This window comes from Pomacea canaliculata, linkage group LG5 (assembly GCF_003073045.1).
Source record: "Pomacea canaliculata isolate SZHN2017 linkage group LG5, ASM307304v1, whole genome shotgun sequence".
Classification (NCBI taxonomy): domain Eukaryota; kingdom Metazoa; phylum Mollusca; class Gastropoda; order Architaenioglossa; family Ampullariidae; genus Pomacea; species Pomacea canaliculata.
Genome location: NC_037594.1, coordinates 24504775 through 24524560, shown reverse-complemented (window position 1 = coordinate 24524560; position 19786 = coordinate 24504775). Strand labels below are relative to the sequence as shown.

The following is a 19786-nucleotide window of genomic DNA, read 5'->3' as shown; positions in this document are numbered from 1 at the left end:
AAGATCTCGTTGATGTGGTACTACTTTATTCACTTGTCTGTAACCACTAAACATCTGACATCGAGAGCTGTGGATGAACAACAAAGAAGCAACTAAGTGTCCCGGATGTTGCCAACGCTAGTTTGGTGTTCAAAGGAGTCAGAACAACTTTGATACAATGTTTTTCATGACAACCTCAAGAGAAATTCTTCACCACAATAAAGTAATAAGCACAGACCATTTTCTCAGTCTGATATTTGGGAAACAAACAAGAAATTAAGGTCCATGTCTTGATGTTAATATGTTAATACAATTTCAGAAAAAATATACAATCAACTGGCATGACGAACAAATGGACACAGTCTTTGAGTACCTTCATGATTTTGAACTGAATGTAAAGGAGCTGGCTCACAAAAAGAGCATTTCTTTGCGAGAACCTGTCTTGTTGAAATCTTAGCACTTCCGCTACTGAGCGGAGATAACTCTAGCAAGACAAGATGAGTGATCAAAGGGCAAAGCTTCAGATTAGCTTCAAGGAAGAGCTTCCCCAGTGGTCTGTAGTCCACTTGCACTCCAAGCATTGAGAGCGATGTAGCTGGTCCGGTGTCGGCGATCTAGAGTAGGGGCAGATGACTTCTTGCACTTGCGCTTGCCTGCAGAGTAGCTTCCCCTGGCTGTATCCACCATCGTGGTGTGGGTGCTGATGGTGACACTGCGTATGTCGCCGTTTGGATGCTGGCGACTCCTGCTGGTCAGGGTGCTGCGGAAGTGGGCGTGTACCTTGATGATGTAAAGTATGTACCCGGGTTAAATTCAAAAGTTGAGTGTCGGGTTTTTTCTTAAAGAGTAATCGCATGAGTATAAGACATCCACCAATTCTCCCATCTCTCTCTCTCATACAACGTGTTGCAAATGACTACACTTTAACTTTTTAACAAAATTTACCAAATTAAAAACTTAAAAAAATCATACTTCGCTGTTTGCAGTAGCAAAAGATGACAGCTACGACAGCACCCTGCAGAAAGAAAAGAAAAGAAAAATAATTTTTTTTCACATCAAGAATGTTTTAGTATTCAAGTAATTTTCCTGTCGTCTGCTTTTAAAACCATGACCACTTGAAATGAAATATATCATTTGATTAAATCTTTCAAAGCAAAAACATAGCTTGGCTTTCATACATAACATATAATAGTCAATACATAATTTCATGACCGTTGATGCAAATATTCAACCAGAAATCTCTATAATTATTTATAGCTTTATTATTTCGCAAGAAGGAATTGTGTAAGCAGCACTTGAGCTTGTTGTGGGACTCCGCCTGTCTGCCTGATGAGAAAGATATGCGCCTATGGAGGGATTCATCTCCCCTGTGCCTCCCTTGAGCCTTGTGGCGACTAACACCCGATGTCGCCCCACAGCACGGAGACGACTTGCATGACAAAGTCGGACTTAACTTAAGTCTTGTAAGTCTAAAGTAAATCATTTTTGTTGCATATACTCTGGTTGTGGCTGTGGATCTCAAACTGGTGAAAGTGCATGCAAATATCATTTAAAAATGAAGGAAGATGTTTACAATTAGTTTACTGTGTATAAGAGTGAGGTGGGATGCACATCCCAGACGAACCTGTGAGCTGCTCACAATTTTGGCGACGATTTCATGAGTGATGTGGGCCACAGGGTGATTGGCCCCAGGGCTGTATGCTACGAGGAACAGTTGCAGGCCAAACAACGGAACCAGGATGAAGGTGGCTTTGATTGCACGCCTGTTGAAAAAGTGAATGTTAAGTTTTCATGTCTTTTAAATATTTAAATATATTCGTGTATAACACACTTAAGTATTATAGGAAAAGTTGTTCTACACTGTTCAATATGCAACCCTTTCCAAAATATAACTTATCGCCACAGACCAGCTGCTGTGATGTCTGTGTGTCAAGAGTATCTAAAGCCATGGCTGGCAGACATATTAATGTCACCCTAGCAACGTTGACAACCATACTAACGCGTCCCAGCAACGCTGGCAGCCATATTAGTGGCGTTCCAGAATATTCAACAATGTTTACTCCAAAGACAAGCTCAAAGAAAGGTTTTTAAAAGAAACTTTTTATCACATTAGCCAACAGAAGGTAATATAAAATGAAAAAGAAAACACTCGCATGAAGTGTGTGTGTGTGTGTGTGAGTGTGCTTGCTTAGGCAAAGGTGAGTGTGTGTGTATACACATGATTGTAAGAAGATTGCAAAAACGAAATGAATTTCTTCGCTGTCAGTGTTAATTGTTTATTGTACTTTGAGACTTCACGTGCACATGTCTCCTACCTGTAATTGCTAGGTTCATTTGGATGAGACTGGATTTCCGTGACAAGTATTCTCATTATTCCAACAAAGAAGAATACATTTGCCTTCAACAAATAATAAAACATAAAGGACATGTGAAATTTGAGTTTCACTCCACTGCAGACAGAAAACTGAAAATTAAAATTCCAAATTAAAATAAAGAATATACAGTATGGCCTCACCTTCTTTTTTTAACAAACAACTACATTCTATATCATCACTTCATGTGTAAGACGGAAAATGTAAGATGTACAGAAAAACAAAAACAACAAGAATAGAACAAGAGTTCATTATGTTTGCTGCTAGTTGTTGATTTCTTAGTGTTATTTAAATAAAAGAAATAGTGAGTATTGAGCTATTTGTACTTACGATGATGCACATCAGTTCCGGTCCATAAATTAACCATTCTAGGGAACCTGCATGAAATATCCAGCACCTGCAATAGTTCGAAAAAAAAGGTGAAATGATCTTAATTTTCTTAATTGTTAATTTTCACAGCAGGAGTAAATAGTTTAAAAATAATTTTATCCCTAATCTAAAACTACCAGGTGGAGCTTGCTGAAGCCATCATGCCGCCATTTTTTCACTCCTAGTATCATATATACCAGCATGGAGCATAAACCGACGGACACCTACCTTTTCAGTTTGGAAATCAGAGCAGGACAAAATATTGAGCGAGTGAATAGAATGAAAGTTTTTTTTTCACTATAAAAACAACCAAAAAACTTTGCAGTGCATATGAAATATGGAGACAGCATCCCCTAGGGAGTTTCAATATGGCATTCAGTCGGCTTCAAGCAGAGCTAGGCATGATCCATCCATTAGTCTCGGCTCAGCGAGCTTTACCTGTCGTCTTGGCGATACACGCGGACAGCGGTGTAGGTGGTCACGGGGGCAGCAGCGCCACCTGCAAGCAAACGTCGACAGGTCTGAGGATCAAAATCTCGCGCTTGGACATACCTGTGTCTACACATTTACCAACTACACAGAATGGAAGATTGGCATACACAAACACACACACCAACGGGAAAACATTCATTTTGTAAATAAAAGAGAATGCGATGGTATATATATATTTGTGTGTCCACCCGCGCGTGTTTGAGAGAATGGGTGGGTTTAGGGGTGGAGGACAGTAATTAAACCTGTGTAAGTCCACACCTTGGGACATCTTCATCAAACTGATGTTATGTGTATACACACTTCTATGATTTGGTCATGGACTATGTCAGTGCATGGTGCTACAATGTTTATTTTTCCTGTTTATCTCTCCAGTGGCTCCAAACAGAATAAAAGAAAATACTATGCGGAATTAATTTTTACATACATCTAGTGTTCAGTGCTAATTAGGACACATCATCACTTAAGGGGGGTGAGTAAGCCAAATACAGAAATGGGGAAGAATAAGGAGAGAACAAACGAGCAAGTCGTCTGGTGGCAGGCATCATTGCCATTCCTATCTGCCTCCCATTCACAATAAAATGTCTCTCGCCTCCCACTTTCCTACAGCCTCCGAGCAAATGCGATGTGGAATGGCTACTGACAGCCACAATATATATATAGACAAGGATTTATAAGAGTATTAAAAACACATTTGTCCACGCAGGCACACATCCGGGTAGAGGAGCGAGGGAGATGGTTGGTTACATAATTACAAAGCACTTACACCATGTCAGTCTAACCTACAATGTTTGGAGGGACTCAAAGAGAGCCGTAACCTTGCCTTTCGTGTGACTGCACCAGGGATTCATTTTCACGCGGATGTGGCTAACAAGGAAATAGTTCTACTCACGTCCAGACGCGCACATAATGGACGGCGATGAGTCGGACCTCGGGCAGACTGGTCTCTACACACAGCGCCATTCCATCAAAAGTTGTTTGCCTTTCAAGTTTTCCTGGAGTGAGATGCTGGTGAATCTTGTATAGGTTGGAATGTTGGTGTAAGTGTACGCGAGTGATTTATTATTGTGTTCGTTGGTTTGTCGGTCTCCGCGCAGCGATACACTCCTCTTACTCTTACGTTTACGCGCGCGCGTGGCCATTATCATGTCCAAATCGGATGTTCCAGAAAAACACTATTCTCACACAGAATAAATATACAAATAGTAAACTGCTGGTAGTAGTAGGTGTAGCAGTTATAATGTATCCGAATGGTGGTGCTTCTGGTGGGAGAAAGACAAAGTAAAAACATGTTTTTCGCTAGACGTGTGTGTAGGGAGGGAGGCGTGTAAATATTAAATATACTGACCCCAGCCGAAAAGGTAGTATGGTCTTATTGTCTTCGGCGTTTGGAAGGCATTGCTGATTAGGCGATAAAGATAGAAACCTTCGAGAAACATCCAGAAGAAGGCCACCAGCCAGGCGTAGCGCGTGATGACATACAAGATTTTGCACGGAACCTGCAACACCGAGTGTGACTGGGGTATGAACATCCATCAGAGTAGCATTAAAGTTTCATTATTCAGACAAATTTAGAAAAAAAAGATTTTGAAACCATATGATAATTGACGGTAAAATAGCAATAAAAACTATCTTTTCTTTTTGTTGTTGCTGTTGGAGGGGACAGTGCTTCCATCTGTCACTGTGGGAGAAGAGGATCTTGGAGGGATGTGGGAGAAGGGAGGAGGAAGGGACTTTGTTTTGTTGTTCGACCATGATGATTTATCCATTCCCCATCTTTCAACAGCTAACTGCCTTTCAGAGTATAGTCTTGGAAATATAAACAGGATCCACCACATAGCAGGTTGATTCACGAGATAGTCGAATTATTACCTAAATCACTTGTCTTGCTATGACAGATGTATAAAATACTGCTAGTGCTTGTTTTTCTTACTTGGGGCTTCATTCTTAAATGCAGGGTATACTTTTTTCGATCTCTTATTTCGGATAGATGGCCCTCAGCTAAATGCTGACATTATTGAGGTTGATTAGATGGCATTATTCCAGCGGAAATACACTCCTTCGTTTAGTGTTCATTCATCTATCATAACTGTATTTTGTAAGACAATTTGAGTTGCTTCTGACACTGAAAATGTTACAAAATAAATAACATATAAATCTACTAATACCAAATTGGTTCTCTTTATAAGTGGAAGAAAAAAATCAAAATAGGAAAGATGAAATCATTTTTTTACTATTTTCATTGGAGAGTGTGTAACCAGTGGGTTAGTTTATTTAGTCGATTCATGATTTAAAAAAAAAATAACCTCATGAATTCCACATCGGGCTCGATGACAATACAATGCATTGAAATGTATAAATAGCGGGCTCTTAAATCCAGGTTTGATAGGAAAAGCAGTCAGATTGTATCAGAAAATACAACCTCCGCACGATGCGAAATGGTTCTACAGGAATTTCAGCCTGTGACCTCATTCTGTCATTTTTCTGATGAAATATTTAATACAGGCGACCGTAGAGATAGCTTACTGCAATTCAATCAAAAGGTATGACAAACCAATAAATATGGACCGGTACATCATCCTGTTTCATCTCCGGTTGTCCAAGCAGTGGCACTGCCACACTTACTTTGGAAGCGCCTGGCATCAAGTTAAGAAGAGATCACGTGACTAGATGGTCGACAAAAAGTCACCCAGGCAAGAAAAACATGATTCACTCGACGAAATCCATGGGTTTAGCCGTTATTAAAGCCCCGTCAGTGTTACTTTTCATCGGCCACAGACGATGAGGTCGTTAAAAACGAAGAAGCTAGCAAAACATTTTGTGCACCCTGTGAGATCGGAGACAGTGTTCAAATAGCAATCTTCGTTTTCATGGAATTTGATTATGGGCGGAGAAATGACTAGGCTAAGCAGTTCCAATTAAACTAGGATTGAATCGATTCCAGCCATCGAGTAAAATTGGAAACCAAGACTCAAAAATAAAAGAAAGATGAGAGAAGGAGAAGGGATGGAAAGAAAGCAGCATCCAGAAAATAGTCATTAGCGCTAACGTGTTCTTTATGACCAGAATTCCTAACAAAAAAATAGCCCGACATTAACAAGAGATTTCAATGTCTTCTGGTTTGCCTTACAGTGTCTTGATGCATGATGGGTTTGTCGTTCAAGAGTCGATCTTTGTAAACAACATTTTCCCACAGGAGGAGAGAGCCGTAGGTGATGAGGAAAGCGAGGAAAAGGTTGAGGTGAATCCTGATGCGATGCTGTCTGCGAAGTGACCTACACAAATATACAACTCACATGAGCAAATATGCAAAGAGCAAGTCCACGAACACACACACACAAACACACACACGAACACACACACACACACACACACACACACACACACACACACACACACACACACACACACACACACACACACACACACACACACACACACACACAAAATACACATATATTCGTATATGCATCACAATGTTTTTTCATCTTTCTCTCTCTCCCTGGGTTTACACAGCCACCGGGGTACACCACACAATGCTGGGGCTGTGAGTAAATAGCATCCGGGCATTATTAAGACCGCCATGACGTGAGAAGGGAGACAAATCAGCAAGGGGCATTACAAGCGTGAGCTCAGATTACTCCCAAGACATTCTGGTGAGAGCCATAATCAGCATCCGCATTTATGGGATAGATTCTTACAGCGCTGCTATTATTTTTCTTTCACGGGGAGACTAGCTGGCATCAAGCTTTGAATCTTGAAATCTTTGGAGCTTTAAAAGAGTTCTGTGAGGGTTTCTGGTGCCGTTAGGAAGCGTTTGACTTTCTTCGCAAAACACGACATATTAGCTTCGTTAAGACAGGGAAATATCTGTTTTGCTTAACTATCAGGGGGCTGCCTTTGGTCAGACATTTACAAAGAAAATATATACATATATAGACAGAAAGTAGCGCAAATATGCATGTATCAAAGTGTGTTCGAGACATGAGACTATTCAGGAAGACTTTGTTATAAAGGATAAAGTTTCCTACCTGAAGCAGATGAAGATGACACAGGCGGGGATGACGAGGAAGAGGCTGATGCTGTTGCAGGCCACACCCACGAGGTACAACAGATGGTAACCCTGAAACATGGAGCATCTCGCAGTCTCAAATTGGGATTGGATTACAGACAGGATACAAAAATGTTTCATATTTCTGGATCCTAGAACAACTTTTGAGTGATCACTTTTTTGTACCTACACTTTCCCTGTATTCTTCGTCCTTTTTAAATTTCATAGCACGTGTATTTACTATCCACACTTTCAAGATTAAAAATAGTTTACCTGATATTTTGTAGAGCTCGTGATTTTAATGTGCATGCGACTGTAGGGTGTGTACTGTGTCTAGTCTAAATGAAGAGAATTATTGTCGACAGAAGAAAACACTTCATTCTCTGAACACAATTCACAAACAGCCTAGTTAAATCAAACAAACAAACAAACAAACAAACAAACAAACAAACAAACAAACAAACAGAAACCAACAAAAAACAAAAAGAAACCAACAAAAAACAAGCAAACAAACAAAAAGTAGTTTTTACTTGAGAAGAAAGAAATATACATTTTTTTCTCCACAACAAATTAAGGGATGACTTCATTGGAACATGAAACATTGCACGTGTTTGACATTATACATTATTTTACAACGGGAACAAGTCATGGAGAGACAACATTTATCTGTAGTTGTTTGGATATGTTTCCTGTCTGAAGGCCAATACTTGGGAGCACACAGCCGACGATAAAAGGCAGATGAATGTCCACAACTGGCTCCATGATCCTCTCAGCTCACATGAAATCATCTCGCATCTTGAAGAGTGGTAAAGGGGGAAATATAACATTCTTCAACATCTCAAACATACAGACACCTAATCTCCCGCTTGCTTCTTGTCTTGTTATTCTCTTTATAATTTAATGTCATGTGTAGTCATTGTGTCTATTTTGAAAGGAAATCGTCAAGGACTGAGGATGTGAAAAGTGTGTTTACTGATTGTGAGATTACAATAATAATCATCATCATCTTCTTCTTCTTCTTGTTCTTCTGAATTGTTAACGGGGCTGGCTACTTTGCCCAGTCTTAGCTGCTGGCTCGGCGTAAAACACCAGTTTCCTCCCCCCTTCTGATGATGACCCATCTCCAATCCCCATCTGCAACTTGTCAGAGCAAGAAACAGTTTCAGCTACATCAACTTGCCCGCCATTGACCAAACTCTGTAATGTTTGTCAGCTTCTGGTGGCGTGATTCATTGCCCTCAACAGCCTGAAGACATCAAAAAAGTCCTGGACTTGGACTTCCTGTCCATAATAACAGCATCATGGCATGAAAGATTTGTGCCGCAAAGGTGGTTGATGCCATTTAGACAGGATGTCTTACAGGTGGTGTGAAAGATTCCATCATGGCAACTACCAATTTAAAAGACTTAAAGTCTTGATTAGAAGCTACATTGACAACAATCGTGCAGTGAACGTGCATGGTTGTCCATCAATATTAGAGAATCAGCAAAGTGAAACACACTGTCTCTGCCTGATTAGCTTTCCTTTTAAACATTTTTTCTTCCCTTCTCTCCTGTTTTTAGACAGTAGCATTTCCTTTCCATCCAATATTTCTTCTTCACTACGCTTTCCTTTTAATCCGACATTTTCTCTTCAGTAACCTTTTGCTTTTCATTTCGTTTTTTTTCTACCACTACTTCTATTTATAATCTTCCTCTTTCTTCGTTCTTCTTTCTTCTAGGGTCTGTTTTCTTCCTTTACTACATCCAGCTAATTGCGACTGGCAAGCTCTTAAGTATTTCTGTCTGGTGCACGGCCTTTGAAAATCTCTACAGGCCCGGTTAACATTAGCGAGCCATAGACGTGTCTACTCTTACAGTCGCTCAGTCTCACCATCCAGACACTAGACACTTGCAGTAGGTACCAGGGACACGCAGACTAACAGATAAGCATTGTGAAGACTGGTATCCGACCAGGATAACAATATTTCAAATGCTTGTCTGCGTGCATGCGAAAGTGCAATATGAAATTAGATATGTGTGTATGTGAATGTGTTGTGAGATATATACATGTATATATGCGAGTCTGTGTGTGTGTGTGTGCGTGTGTGTGTGTGTGTTTTCATGATTACCTGCATGGGGACGCAGCTCGTGTAGTCGGTCCACTCCTGTCCAGTCTGAGGGTCCGTCCACCAAGTTCCATTTTCAGTACAGATGCGAACGCCGACAGCTGAAGAATAAATAAATCTTAATCATCTATTTCAATATTTCGTTCCGACTTAACATCCTTCCTTCATGTCATCTCATGACATTTTAACACCAGCAAACTCCGGTTCGCCGAAACTCTCTAGTGCACACATCACTTGACAATTCCACATCACAAAATTTCACAAGCTGCAGCAATTCAATGGAACAGGTGTCAGAAATTGTGCAACTTATTTGTCAACCTGCGTTTTAATCATTCTATATATATATATATAAATAATTGTATTCTGAATAGTCTTGATAATTTTAATCGGTCGACTCCCAATATCAATTGTCATGATGTAGGCAAATACATATACATGCATACATCTACATTAAAGTGTGAAAACAGTTTCAATAATTGGAGGATGTGTATTCGACTTTTTATGTTGCATTCCTAAACGAAGGAGCGCAAGGCTTAGAAGTAAAACCATCAGAATCCATCAGAATGTGCAGACATTTCGCCGAAAGCCGGACTCCATCGGATGGGATGCAGACTTTATGGATTTTCTCCTTCTCCAAACCCCGAGACTACGCAGCTGATGCGAGTAAACACCTTCCTTAACAGGTCCTCGTGGAACTGGGGGAACTATGGTCAGGGAAGCACGCAGACGTAGGGCCTGCCACGACATGGCGAGCTGTCTGAGAGGGAGTGCACGTGAGGCACGTGCAGGCAGCGAGATTAGCGGCACCCAAGACAAAATCAACTCGATGCCGTGTAATGCCGAGCCTGATTGTTGTGAAGACGGGAGGACATCCGTGATTTACAAGTCTACAATTCGCACAGCAACGCCCCACCATGCAAAATGTCCGCAATGTCTGTTGGAAATATTCGAAAATAATAATAAAAAAATCCTCTGAATTTTTTTCATTGATATTCTCGTCGACACTTTGTCTCTTGTTATGACCTTTGTTGTAAAAATTATGTTTCCATCTAAGAAATTTTATTAACTGGACAACTTTCAACTACATTAGCATCGCTGAGCAATATTTGCATTCCTTACAATATGTTTAGTAAGTTAAAATCTCACACCACCCCTCAGTACCTACCTGTCGCATCATTCTGCTCTATAAACGACGGACACGTGACACTTGCTGTAGTGTTTGCCAGCGTGTGTTCGAAGCAGCTGAAGCCATCCCAGGTGCGAGGGCAGTACCTCTGACCTCTAGCCTCCTGCGCACCTGACCAGGTCACGCCCCACGTGAGGTCAAGGCTTCCGTTGTGTCGCGGGATTCTCGCAGTTTCTCGTGACTGCTGGAGCTGCTGGTTGCAGCAGGCTATGGCAGCTGTGCAACAATCCTTCCATCGCTCGCAGCTGTGTCGGTCCATCCAGGAGCAGACTCTGTCGATGGCGGAGACGTTGGACCAGCTGGGCTGCACTTCCTCCCCGTTGGGTGAAGTAATGTGCAAGGTGGGCAGGGTGGATGAGGACGAGTTGCTGCTGTCCACCACTGTGATGTTGGGGAAGAGGTACTTGTAACACTGAGAGCAGGTCCATATCTGAAACACTCCGGCGGCAAAGTACCCGAAACGATCTCGGCACAACTCCATGGCACGACTTCCAGAAGTGAAGCTCCACCTTTCTACATCTGGAATTTCTTCTTCCCTCTTTCTCTCTCTCTTAACCCTTTTTTTTTTGAATGATCTTTGCAGCGCCTTGCCGTCCTTGGATTGTAAATCTTTGTAAACTTCTGCTAAGAGACTGATAATGAGATTTTCTACTTAAATTGTTCTACTTCCCTGGTTGTTTTCATTTTTGAATGGAACTTCGGTGGTCTTTGCTCAATCAAGCAAAGATTGAGACCTGCAAATAATTAGAAACGAGTGATTGATTAAAATGTGTTTTTATGAATCATTATGCATATACAATTTTTTCCCAAAAAACTTTAAAAAGCAAAAATCATCGAATAATTAAGAAACGTTTAGGTAGAACACAGGTTACAGCTCAATTGTGACAGGATTGTACTCTGATTATTCAAGCTTTTACATGGTGCAAATCCTGCTGCATTCCGTTGTCGCAAAAGAATGGATTAGAGAACTGTCAGCTACTCATCATTTTGCTTTATTTGTGGATTTTCAGTGTCGAAATAAATAACATTAAGAAAGCCGGCGACAAAATAAAGACAAACTTCATTCATAGTTCTCAGAAACCCTCGCGAGTAGGAAATAGAAGGAGTGAGGGCGGTGTGTTCATCATCCACTGGCCAGAGTGACGAGTGTGAAACATGCTCTGTCCAGACACTCTCGTGATTTACTTTGAAATTGAAACAGTCCTGGTGCTCTTATAAACGTCTTAGAAAACAAGCCATCATCATCATCATCATCATCATCATCATCATCATCATCATCATCATCATCATCATCATCATCATCATCATCATCAATCAACCAATAATCAATCAATCATCATCAATCATCAATCAATCATCATCATCATCGATCGCACGACTGACATTTCAGACTGTCCTGTCGTCTCTGTCATGTGTTTCCAATCCCATCGAGTTATCTGTTTTCTTTCGTGGTTTTTTTTTCACACGGGAAAGCTGCTTGAGATGTTTTATCCCGTGCCTTACATTGAAAAAAAGTTTTTTTTTATCTACATCAAACAGTTTTCCACATCCGTGTACTTGAGATCAGAGCTAATGAGTGCATTTCCATGAAGCACACTTTCTGCAACATTCTTTTAATTTTCCTCCATCGCACTTTCCCGTAATGCTTTACTTTTTTCTAGCTCGAGTTAAAAGGAACCAACGTGTACATGAGAGAGTGTGAACTGCTTAATGACAGCACAGCAAGCTGAAAAAGTGTCAATAAAACAAGTTTATTTAAGGAAATGTACAGACGGAAATAAACAAGATTTCTTACAAATTCAATGAATAGCTGCCGTCCTTTCAAGTAAAGTACATCTTTACGAGGACAATAAAAACATCGGGGGTTAAAGGTTACGGGAAAGAAATCTCTTTAGCTGTTTACTCGTTCTGGATAGGTTGCTTTCTAGGTCTTGGCCGTATCGAGATGTCAAAGGCAGCATCACTTTTCTCCCCAGCGCTCGTTTTTGGTTGAAAACATCTCAGTGACAAACTAGCCTCATTACAAACCAAGAACAGAATGTCGCTGTAAGTCCGCCCAGACATAAAAGGGATCGGCGATCAGAGCGACGGGAGGTAATTCCCGGTCACGGAAGTTCCTCCCCTTATTTCTGGAACCTGACTGTCAGGAATGTGCGAAAGGAGATGGAGAGTGAAGAAAAAAGCTGGGACTAGTTTCGGCTGGTCATTATGGAAACACTGGCTTGGCTACCAGACACAAAATGTTCTCACTTTTATGTAGTCATTGAAGCCTCCTTCTGCGACCATCAGTCCTCAATCAAAGTTTCACCATATTACTTGCCTAAAATTAAAATTAACTTTGAAATTAGTAAATAAATTAAATTTAGTAAATAAAGTCCCGAAGAGAAACGAATAAGTAAAATGGTTTCCCTGTTTCTGGTTCAGAGAGAAAAATTGCAATTCCTGGCAACAAGATTGGTATTTATCTTGATTTTAATAAATTGGATATCTTACCCACTGTCTTGTCCTCAAAGCTATCACGTGGTCACTCGATCATAGACTACCTGACTTATCTTTCGTTTAGCTCCCTTAGACACTCATTCTTTTCTCTCTCTCGTTCTCTCCTCCCTCTCGATGTACGTTCTCAGTTCGATGGTCCAGACAGCCAAGCCGATCAGAAAGTCGGCGATCCCTCTTTCGTGGACTGTCAGGGCACTAATGGCAGACGGGTGGAGTCGGTCTGTGAGGACCCCAGACCCCAGACCCCAGTCTCTTGTCCTTCAAGAGTTCTCTCGCTCCGCCACTCGCGGCGCTTGCTGCGGAAATCGACTTTCGTCCAGAGTCGCCGACGATGTTCTAAAGTGTTATGATGACTGGAGGTGGATGGACTCCATCTTTGATGTTTGAAACTCAGCATGTGTGGACTGGAACTTGATGTGTGCTTTCTCTGTTATTTCCTTGGTTTGATTGTTTTGAAGGTGGATATCTCCTTACATAATGGCCTTCTCTGTGGATTTATTTTCTGCATCGCATATCATTTTTGAAATTTTGTAGTCGCTGAAATCTCTAAAAATTTTATTCATTTAAACACCATAAACCTACTTCATGTGTTAGTAAAACTCAATGTTGTTAATAAATTCCTCATCACATCAAGAAACGTAAAATATCCAAAGAGACGGAATTAACTTGAGAAATATTAAAAATATGATAAAGTAGGCCATCTTTGATTTTTGTTCTTTATTTTCTTGTATGACTTTTAGGGGAAAATTTTACTGTTAATCCTGGATTTAAAAGAGTGAAATCACTCTGCATCATGTGCGTTACCCATAAAGAATTCCGTTTCTAACTTTTGATTAGAGTGGTGTCACATTCGCTCAGTGTGCTTCCCTTTTTCCATGTGTCTGTTCCTTCATTCCTATCTCAGATGTTGTGTTTTCCCCTTGCACTGTCCTTAGTGGTTTGTGTGAAGAGCCGGAGGAGCACGTGCAGCAAGTAAAAATCGCCAGATCTTCTTTACCAAGACATTTTAGAAACTTTCACACAAGTTCACTAGTATCTGCTGCTTTAAACTAAATGTTTCCCTTCTTTTGGTAGTACGTTGACTACAATTTTATGAACAACTCAGAATTGTATAAACCGTTAGAAACATGACAGTTTTCTTTTCTTCTTCTACTTCCTTTAGTAAGATAATAAATAAAGTGGCATCATTCTCTTACATAAAAACAAAACAAAATAATTCAATGAGCTCAGGGTATCGACCCGAGGGAAGAAAGTCATTACCAGTCCTTCCTTCCCCGCTAAAAAAAATGGCGGTAGTGACAAGAAAAAAACACAAATGATGTGACCTCTGAGATTGTGGTAGATTGTGTGACCTCCGCACGAACATAAAGCGAGTATGAGAGTGGTTGATTATTTTTTTCAGACCTTTAGAGATGAACATCCACTATGCCTACACTGAAAGATGAATTTGTTACTTAGCTTGCTAAACATTGACTAGTGGCTAGTGTAAACTGAGAGTGGTTCACTTGTAATCAGCGGTGGTCAACAGACAGGATTCCATCTTGGTAGGAGGAGAACGGTCGGCAGCTTCTCAACACACCAAGTCCTATTTTTCAAAGAGGATAATACTGCCAGACCGTTCGTCAACAGACAAGATCCTACATTTTTTAGAAGGATAATACAGCCAGACCGCTTTACAACAGACAAGGTCCCATTTTTTCAAAGAGGATAATAACCGTAAACCAGACAAGGTCCCATCTTTCTACAAGAATAACGAGAGTCCGTCGAGTCATGATGTTGCCAACACTAGTACAGTTATTATGAATGATTTACCTGATTTAACATATTTCCCACATCTGGTCAACATTCTTTCCCTCTGTCGTTCTTTGGGCACAATCATTAGGAGACACTTTCGAAATAAGGAAAACCTTAAAAATTTCTTTCTGTAGCTAATTGAGCCTTGAGATTCACATTTTACACAAATTTAATCAATGCAGTTGTTTCCCGTTGGCAGTTTGGTATAAAAAGACTGATGCTAAGCTAACTTTGGACAGTTCAAAACCTGGAAACTCTCGGGAAGATCAAATAAATAACAACATAATTTTTTTTCTCAAAAATTAGTATCGGAAAGAACATGACAGACAGGAAAGACCTGCCTGGCCGGTTGGTTGGTCGGATATACTCATTTACTCAATTCCACCCACACTTTCATGAGCTCGCTAACACCCGCCTGTCTACCCAATCGCTAACTCAATTATCAGTTCATTTCTTGACGAGCGATGCGAGGCGTCGTTGGCTTCAATGAAGCAAAGAAATCCTTCATTATTCTGCTTCAGTAAATAAATCTTGCTCGTGCTCGTGCTCGTGCTCTATAAACAGCACGTGATATTCGCTTCAACTTGCTGTTATTTTCTTTTCAAGTTGAAAGAAAGCCTTTTTTTCAAATTCACTTGCAGGGTTTATTTTTTTAAGTGTTTAGGAGAAGAAGGAAATGTCCTTCATCTGGATCATTAGCCGGCACTGAAATCTCACTCTTCCGGGATCGTTTCTTTGATTGGCTGTAAATATTTTTAAAATACTGTCTTTACATTGCTTTAGAATCCAGCAAGTATTTAACGCTTTTCATACTACGTTTTAAGAGTTTGCTGATTGACAATTGAGCAATAATGTTTTGCAGGTTTTTGCATAGGCTGTGTATGAGAGAGAGAGAGAGAATATAAATAAGCGTGAAATGGTAATGAAAATAAACAACAGAAACAATTAGAAATAATATCGAATGTTTTCTATTACGTTTCTAATAATGATCTCTCGGTTCCCACAGTGTTACCATGTCAGTAGTTCTACATTTATCTACAGTCATCATCACATGTCTCGATGACCAGAGCCATGAGCGCTGCCTCGCTAACAGGTTGATTGTTCTCATCATCACAACCACTGCCATCACCGCAGTAGGTGTCATCCCTAAATCATCTGACATCACCGAAAAACCTGCATTATTAGGGCATTTGCTGCTGCTGAGCCTCATCCACCTCATTCTTTTGTTCCTGCTCCTTTTTTCCCAACTGTTTAGTAGAAGCAGGTGACTTTCATCCCTCAAGATTGCTGACCATTCTTTCGACCTCTTCATGTAGGACTGGTAGGTTTGAATGCTCACTGGTTCTGTTCTGGTTGTTTTGAAATATGTATTCTTCATCTGGAAGCTTCCACAGTAATCTCACATCGCCTCTATTATTTTCTCGATGGCACATCTGGAGGCTGCATCGGGTTTGCAATTCATGCCTGCTCCCGATCCAACAAAAGCTTATATTTCCATTCTTGTAGTTACCGAATCCCTTGCATGTGATGATTAGGATGGTTACTGGCTTAATATGGAATACCAAAGTACGAATGCATGGCAATTGTCTCAAACAACTGCATCCGATGTATACAGGTCTGTTTATACTCTGTGCATGCTTGATTATGATGTTGTTCTCCAGTGGCCTGCAATTTCAAAATAGCTTTCATGAGACTCATATCTTGCCTCCCTTCCACAAACCCTGTCCTCTATTTTCTGATATCGTTGATGGTCTGTGTGCTGCGTTGCCTACCCAGAAATGGGAGCAAGAAAGTGGCCAATAAAACAGGCCACAAGAGATGTCTATAGTTGCACCAGCCAAGCGGAATGAAGAGCCGGACTCCAGCATCGGAACATAAAGCTGTTGAGATGGACACACCGACTGATGAAGAGCTTCTCTGAAACATCGAGCACTTACGACGATAGAAGGACGAGTGTCGAGGTTCAGTCACATCATCTACAGACCTCCACTTGTTGACAACAGAGGATGGACAAGGGCGTGTTTATAAACTGTTACTTACACGATATATATCCATGTATAACCGAATGCTTACATACAATAAAACATTTATAAACGGTTGATTATACACCACAACAGCTCATCATATAAAGAGTATAAAGAAAATAAATAAATTCATTCATGACATGCCTAAGTGTGTGTGTGATTCTGAGTGACAGTGAGCTGATTTTCAACACACCCTCTTCTTGCTTTTTCTTTCTCTTCTAATTTTTGGACGTTTAGGTATTTGGTTTTATTTCGCACTTTCGTAATTTCCAGTCAAGCTCCCTACGAGAATTCATTCGATGATGGGCAAAACCTGGGAGGCAGTCAATTTGTCACCGCACCACGTCCTTCTGACAGTTTTTAACACAGGAAGTCTGTTTGCTATGCTTTGCTTGTCATCATGCCCCAAGACAGAATTAAGTCAATCAGCAAGTCGAGGCTACCGTCTGAAATATCACAGGTACAGGAATGTCTCCAAGGTCTGGCGAACCCGCGATCTAAATACCACCACCAGAGTACTTAATATACTAAAAAAATATTTTATTATTAAAGTTTCATCAACGAAACATCATCTTTGTATTCGCTTTTAAAAGTTGAAGAGCAAGCGGCACATGGATTTTTTTGTTGTGAGTTATAAAATTTTAGATGAAGTGGAAGCCTTGTAAATATTTTTCTTGTATCAAATGAAAACGAAATCATATTGACTGTAAAAACATATTAAGAAAGTAACAAGTTTTTTGATCCAAAACTCATGAAAATGAAATTTAAAAAAAAAGGACAATAAGAAGAACATGCAACCAAACAGACAACGTCCTCAAAACAACTTGTCACACTAAATTAATTATTTTTTTCATTTTTAGGAAAGCTAACAAAATGTTTTTAAGTAAGAAGCACAATAACTGACAATTGCTTCAGGTTTTTATTGTTTTTTTTCTCAAAAGGATTTATTATCTCCTAGTGTAGGAAGAGAGTGGAGTGCTCGTTCTGCCATCATGTGTCCCTTGCCTCTATGTTTAAACAATATGACAAAGTGTCGAGAAAACAATTATTTCACTTTCAAATTTATGAAGGAAACATCTCATATTTATTTCTTTGTTCATATAATGAACATTGGCCGGCATTCAGAGAATAACATTTCCTCTCTTTGAGTTTGTCAAAGCACTGGACATCTGCGTGAGCACACAGGTTGAATCTTGAATCGATGTTTTAGTTTCCAAATCACGCATTCAGTAGTATTATCATCTTTGCTATTTTATTTAAATGTTTTGTTTATCTAAAGAAAAACAGGAATGAGTTATGTTCAACTCGAACATGGCTTTACTCGGACAGGAGTAGAATGTCGGCAAAGAAAAATGGAAATAGGAAAAAGCATAAATAAATAAGAAAATTTAAGACAGAGGAAAAAAAACACGAAGAAGCAATATGGAAGAAGGCTGATCACAATGAAAAAGACAAAGATAAAGGATTGTGATGATGTGAGATAAAAAGACTGCTGCCAAAAACTGGAGATTCAGTGTTTGCAAAACACAAAGTCTTTTTCAAGTAATAAATCACGAGAAAATTACAATATTCAAAACTAACTCATCCAAAAATATCTTTTGTGTCATTAGCAATTATATTAGAAGCAGTAATAAAACATTTCGTTGACTGATATCATGTATCTGAGATTTAGAAAGCAAGAAAATGTTCTTCTATTTTACTCTTTTTCGCTCTCAGACGCACGGATGGGAGCTCACAACCACGTGCGTGTATATATATAAATAATAAATGTATAATATTATATATTCTTATAAAATAAGAGCAAACCTTTTATGTAAAGCACGCAACGGTTAGTACAATTTCTGATGTGAAATTATATATATATTTTTGTAATCATATTTAACAGGAATTGCGGTAAATCGTATGAGTTGCCCAAATCATTCATTCCTCCCAAGACTCTCAAGCAAGAGAGAAAGAAGGAAGACTTCCATCAAGAGATATTATCAAAGTACATAAACGAAGTATACTTTGACAAGACCTAAGTTTTACTCCCCACGACACCTAACGGCTCTGCTAATTACCGCCACCCTAAGTCCCCCCCCAGGCTGATCCTCACAAAGACCAGACATGACCGACCATTAGTCGCTGCCGAGGGGCACGTGCACACCCTGACGACAATATTCAGACCAGAAATATTACTCACACTTCTTGCCAGCGCTCCTTTCATCAGATGTGAAAGGTGAGGGAAGATTTTAGCATCCTTCTGCCTCGTCGTCGTCCTCAGGAAAGACTGGGCATGGCACGCGATTTAAAAGACACCGGGTGAAAAAAAAAACGATGTTCGTTCTGCTAGAGAGAGAAAGGAAGAGAGGGAGAGAGAGAGGAGGGGGAGATGAAAACTCCTGAAGTTACAGAACTGCTTTCAAGAAGACTTCTTCGTCTCCTCCTTGACTTTGGTGATCGATGTTGGGTGCGTGAAGTGTGGGCGGGCGCAACCTTAAAGCTCGGCGAGCCTGAGTCTCTTGTCACGTGACTCGTGTCACTGTAGCCTCTACACACCGCCACACACCCGAGAAGGGTGGAGAGGGCGAGGGGAAGGGAGGATGTGTTTCTCCTTGCTCTTTATTCCGTCTACTCCATCCTTAGCAGAGACCTCTTTCATATTTCACAAACATCGGCAAAGGACTGGTAGTAGAGGTAGATAGGGGTAGCAACGTGGGTTGGTAGATAATGACAGATTTGTAGATGTACTAAGTACAAAGGGATGTGGAGTGATTGACTTTAAGAGCTGAGAGAGAAAGAAAGAGAGAAAGAAAGAGAGAGAGAGGGAAAATCACCTGAGTAAATCTTCTCAAGTTAACAGCCATGCAGCCTGAATAAAATTCAAAAAACGCAGTAATATAAACATTTTTTCTTTTAAAAAAAGTTTATTTCTTT

General features: G+C 40.2%; 1 protein-coding gene across 1 annotated transcript; it reads right to left on the bottom strand.

Annotated features, from left to right (window-relative positions):
* Positions 1–9: 9 nt before the first annotated feature.
* LOC112564934 (calcitonin gene-related peptide type 1 receptor-like) lies at positions 10–19506 on the bottom strand. Its single transcript, XM_025240090.1, has 12 exons — positions 19053–19506; positions 10533–11287; positions 9371–9468; positions 7241–7332; positions 6340–6484; positions 4558–4708; positions 3159–3219; positions 2682–2748; positions 2295–2377; positions 1604–1742; positions 952–994; positions 10–759 (listed from the first exon to the last, which is right to left on the bottom strand). Exons 2-12 carry the CDS (start codon positions 11032–11034, stop codon positions 500–502), a joined length of 1641 nt encoding a protein of 546 aa, XP_025095875.1. The 5' UTR covers positions 11035–11287; positions 19053–19506; the 3' UTR covers positions 10–499.
* Between the last annotated feature and the right edge of the window lie 280 nt (positions 19507–19786).

What these genes read in the sequence shown, in the direction of transcription:
- LOC112564934 (XM_025240090.1), bottom strand. Translation starts at nt 11,034, where the DNA reads ATGGAGTTGTGCCGAGATCGTTTCGGGTACTTTGCCGCCGGAGTGTTT. An exon ending in AGAGCAGAATGATGCGACAG is followed by an intron (nt 9,469 to 10,532) that starts GTAGGTACTGAG and finishes TTTATTCTTCAG; the next exon opens with CTGTCGGCGTTCGCATCTGT. An exon ending in TTGCTACTGCAAACAGCGAA is followed by an intron (nt 760 to 951) that starts GTATGATTTTTT and finishes TACATCATCAAG; the next exon opens with GTACACGCCCACTTCCGCAG.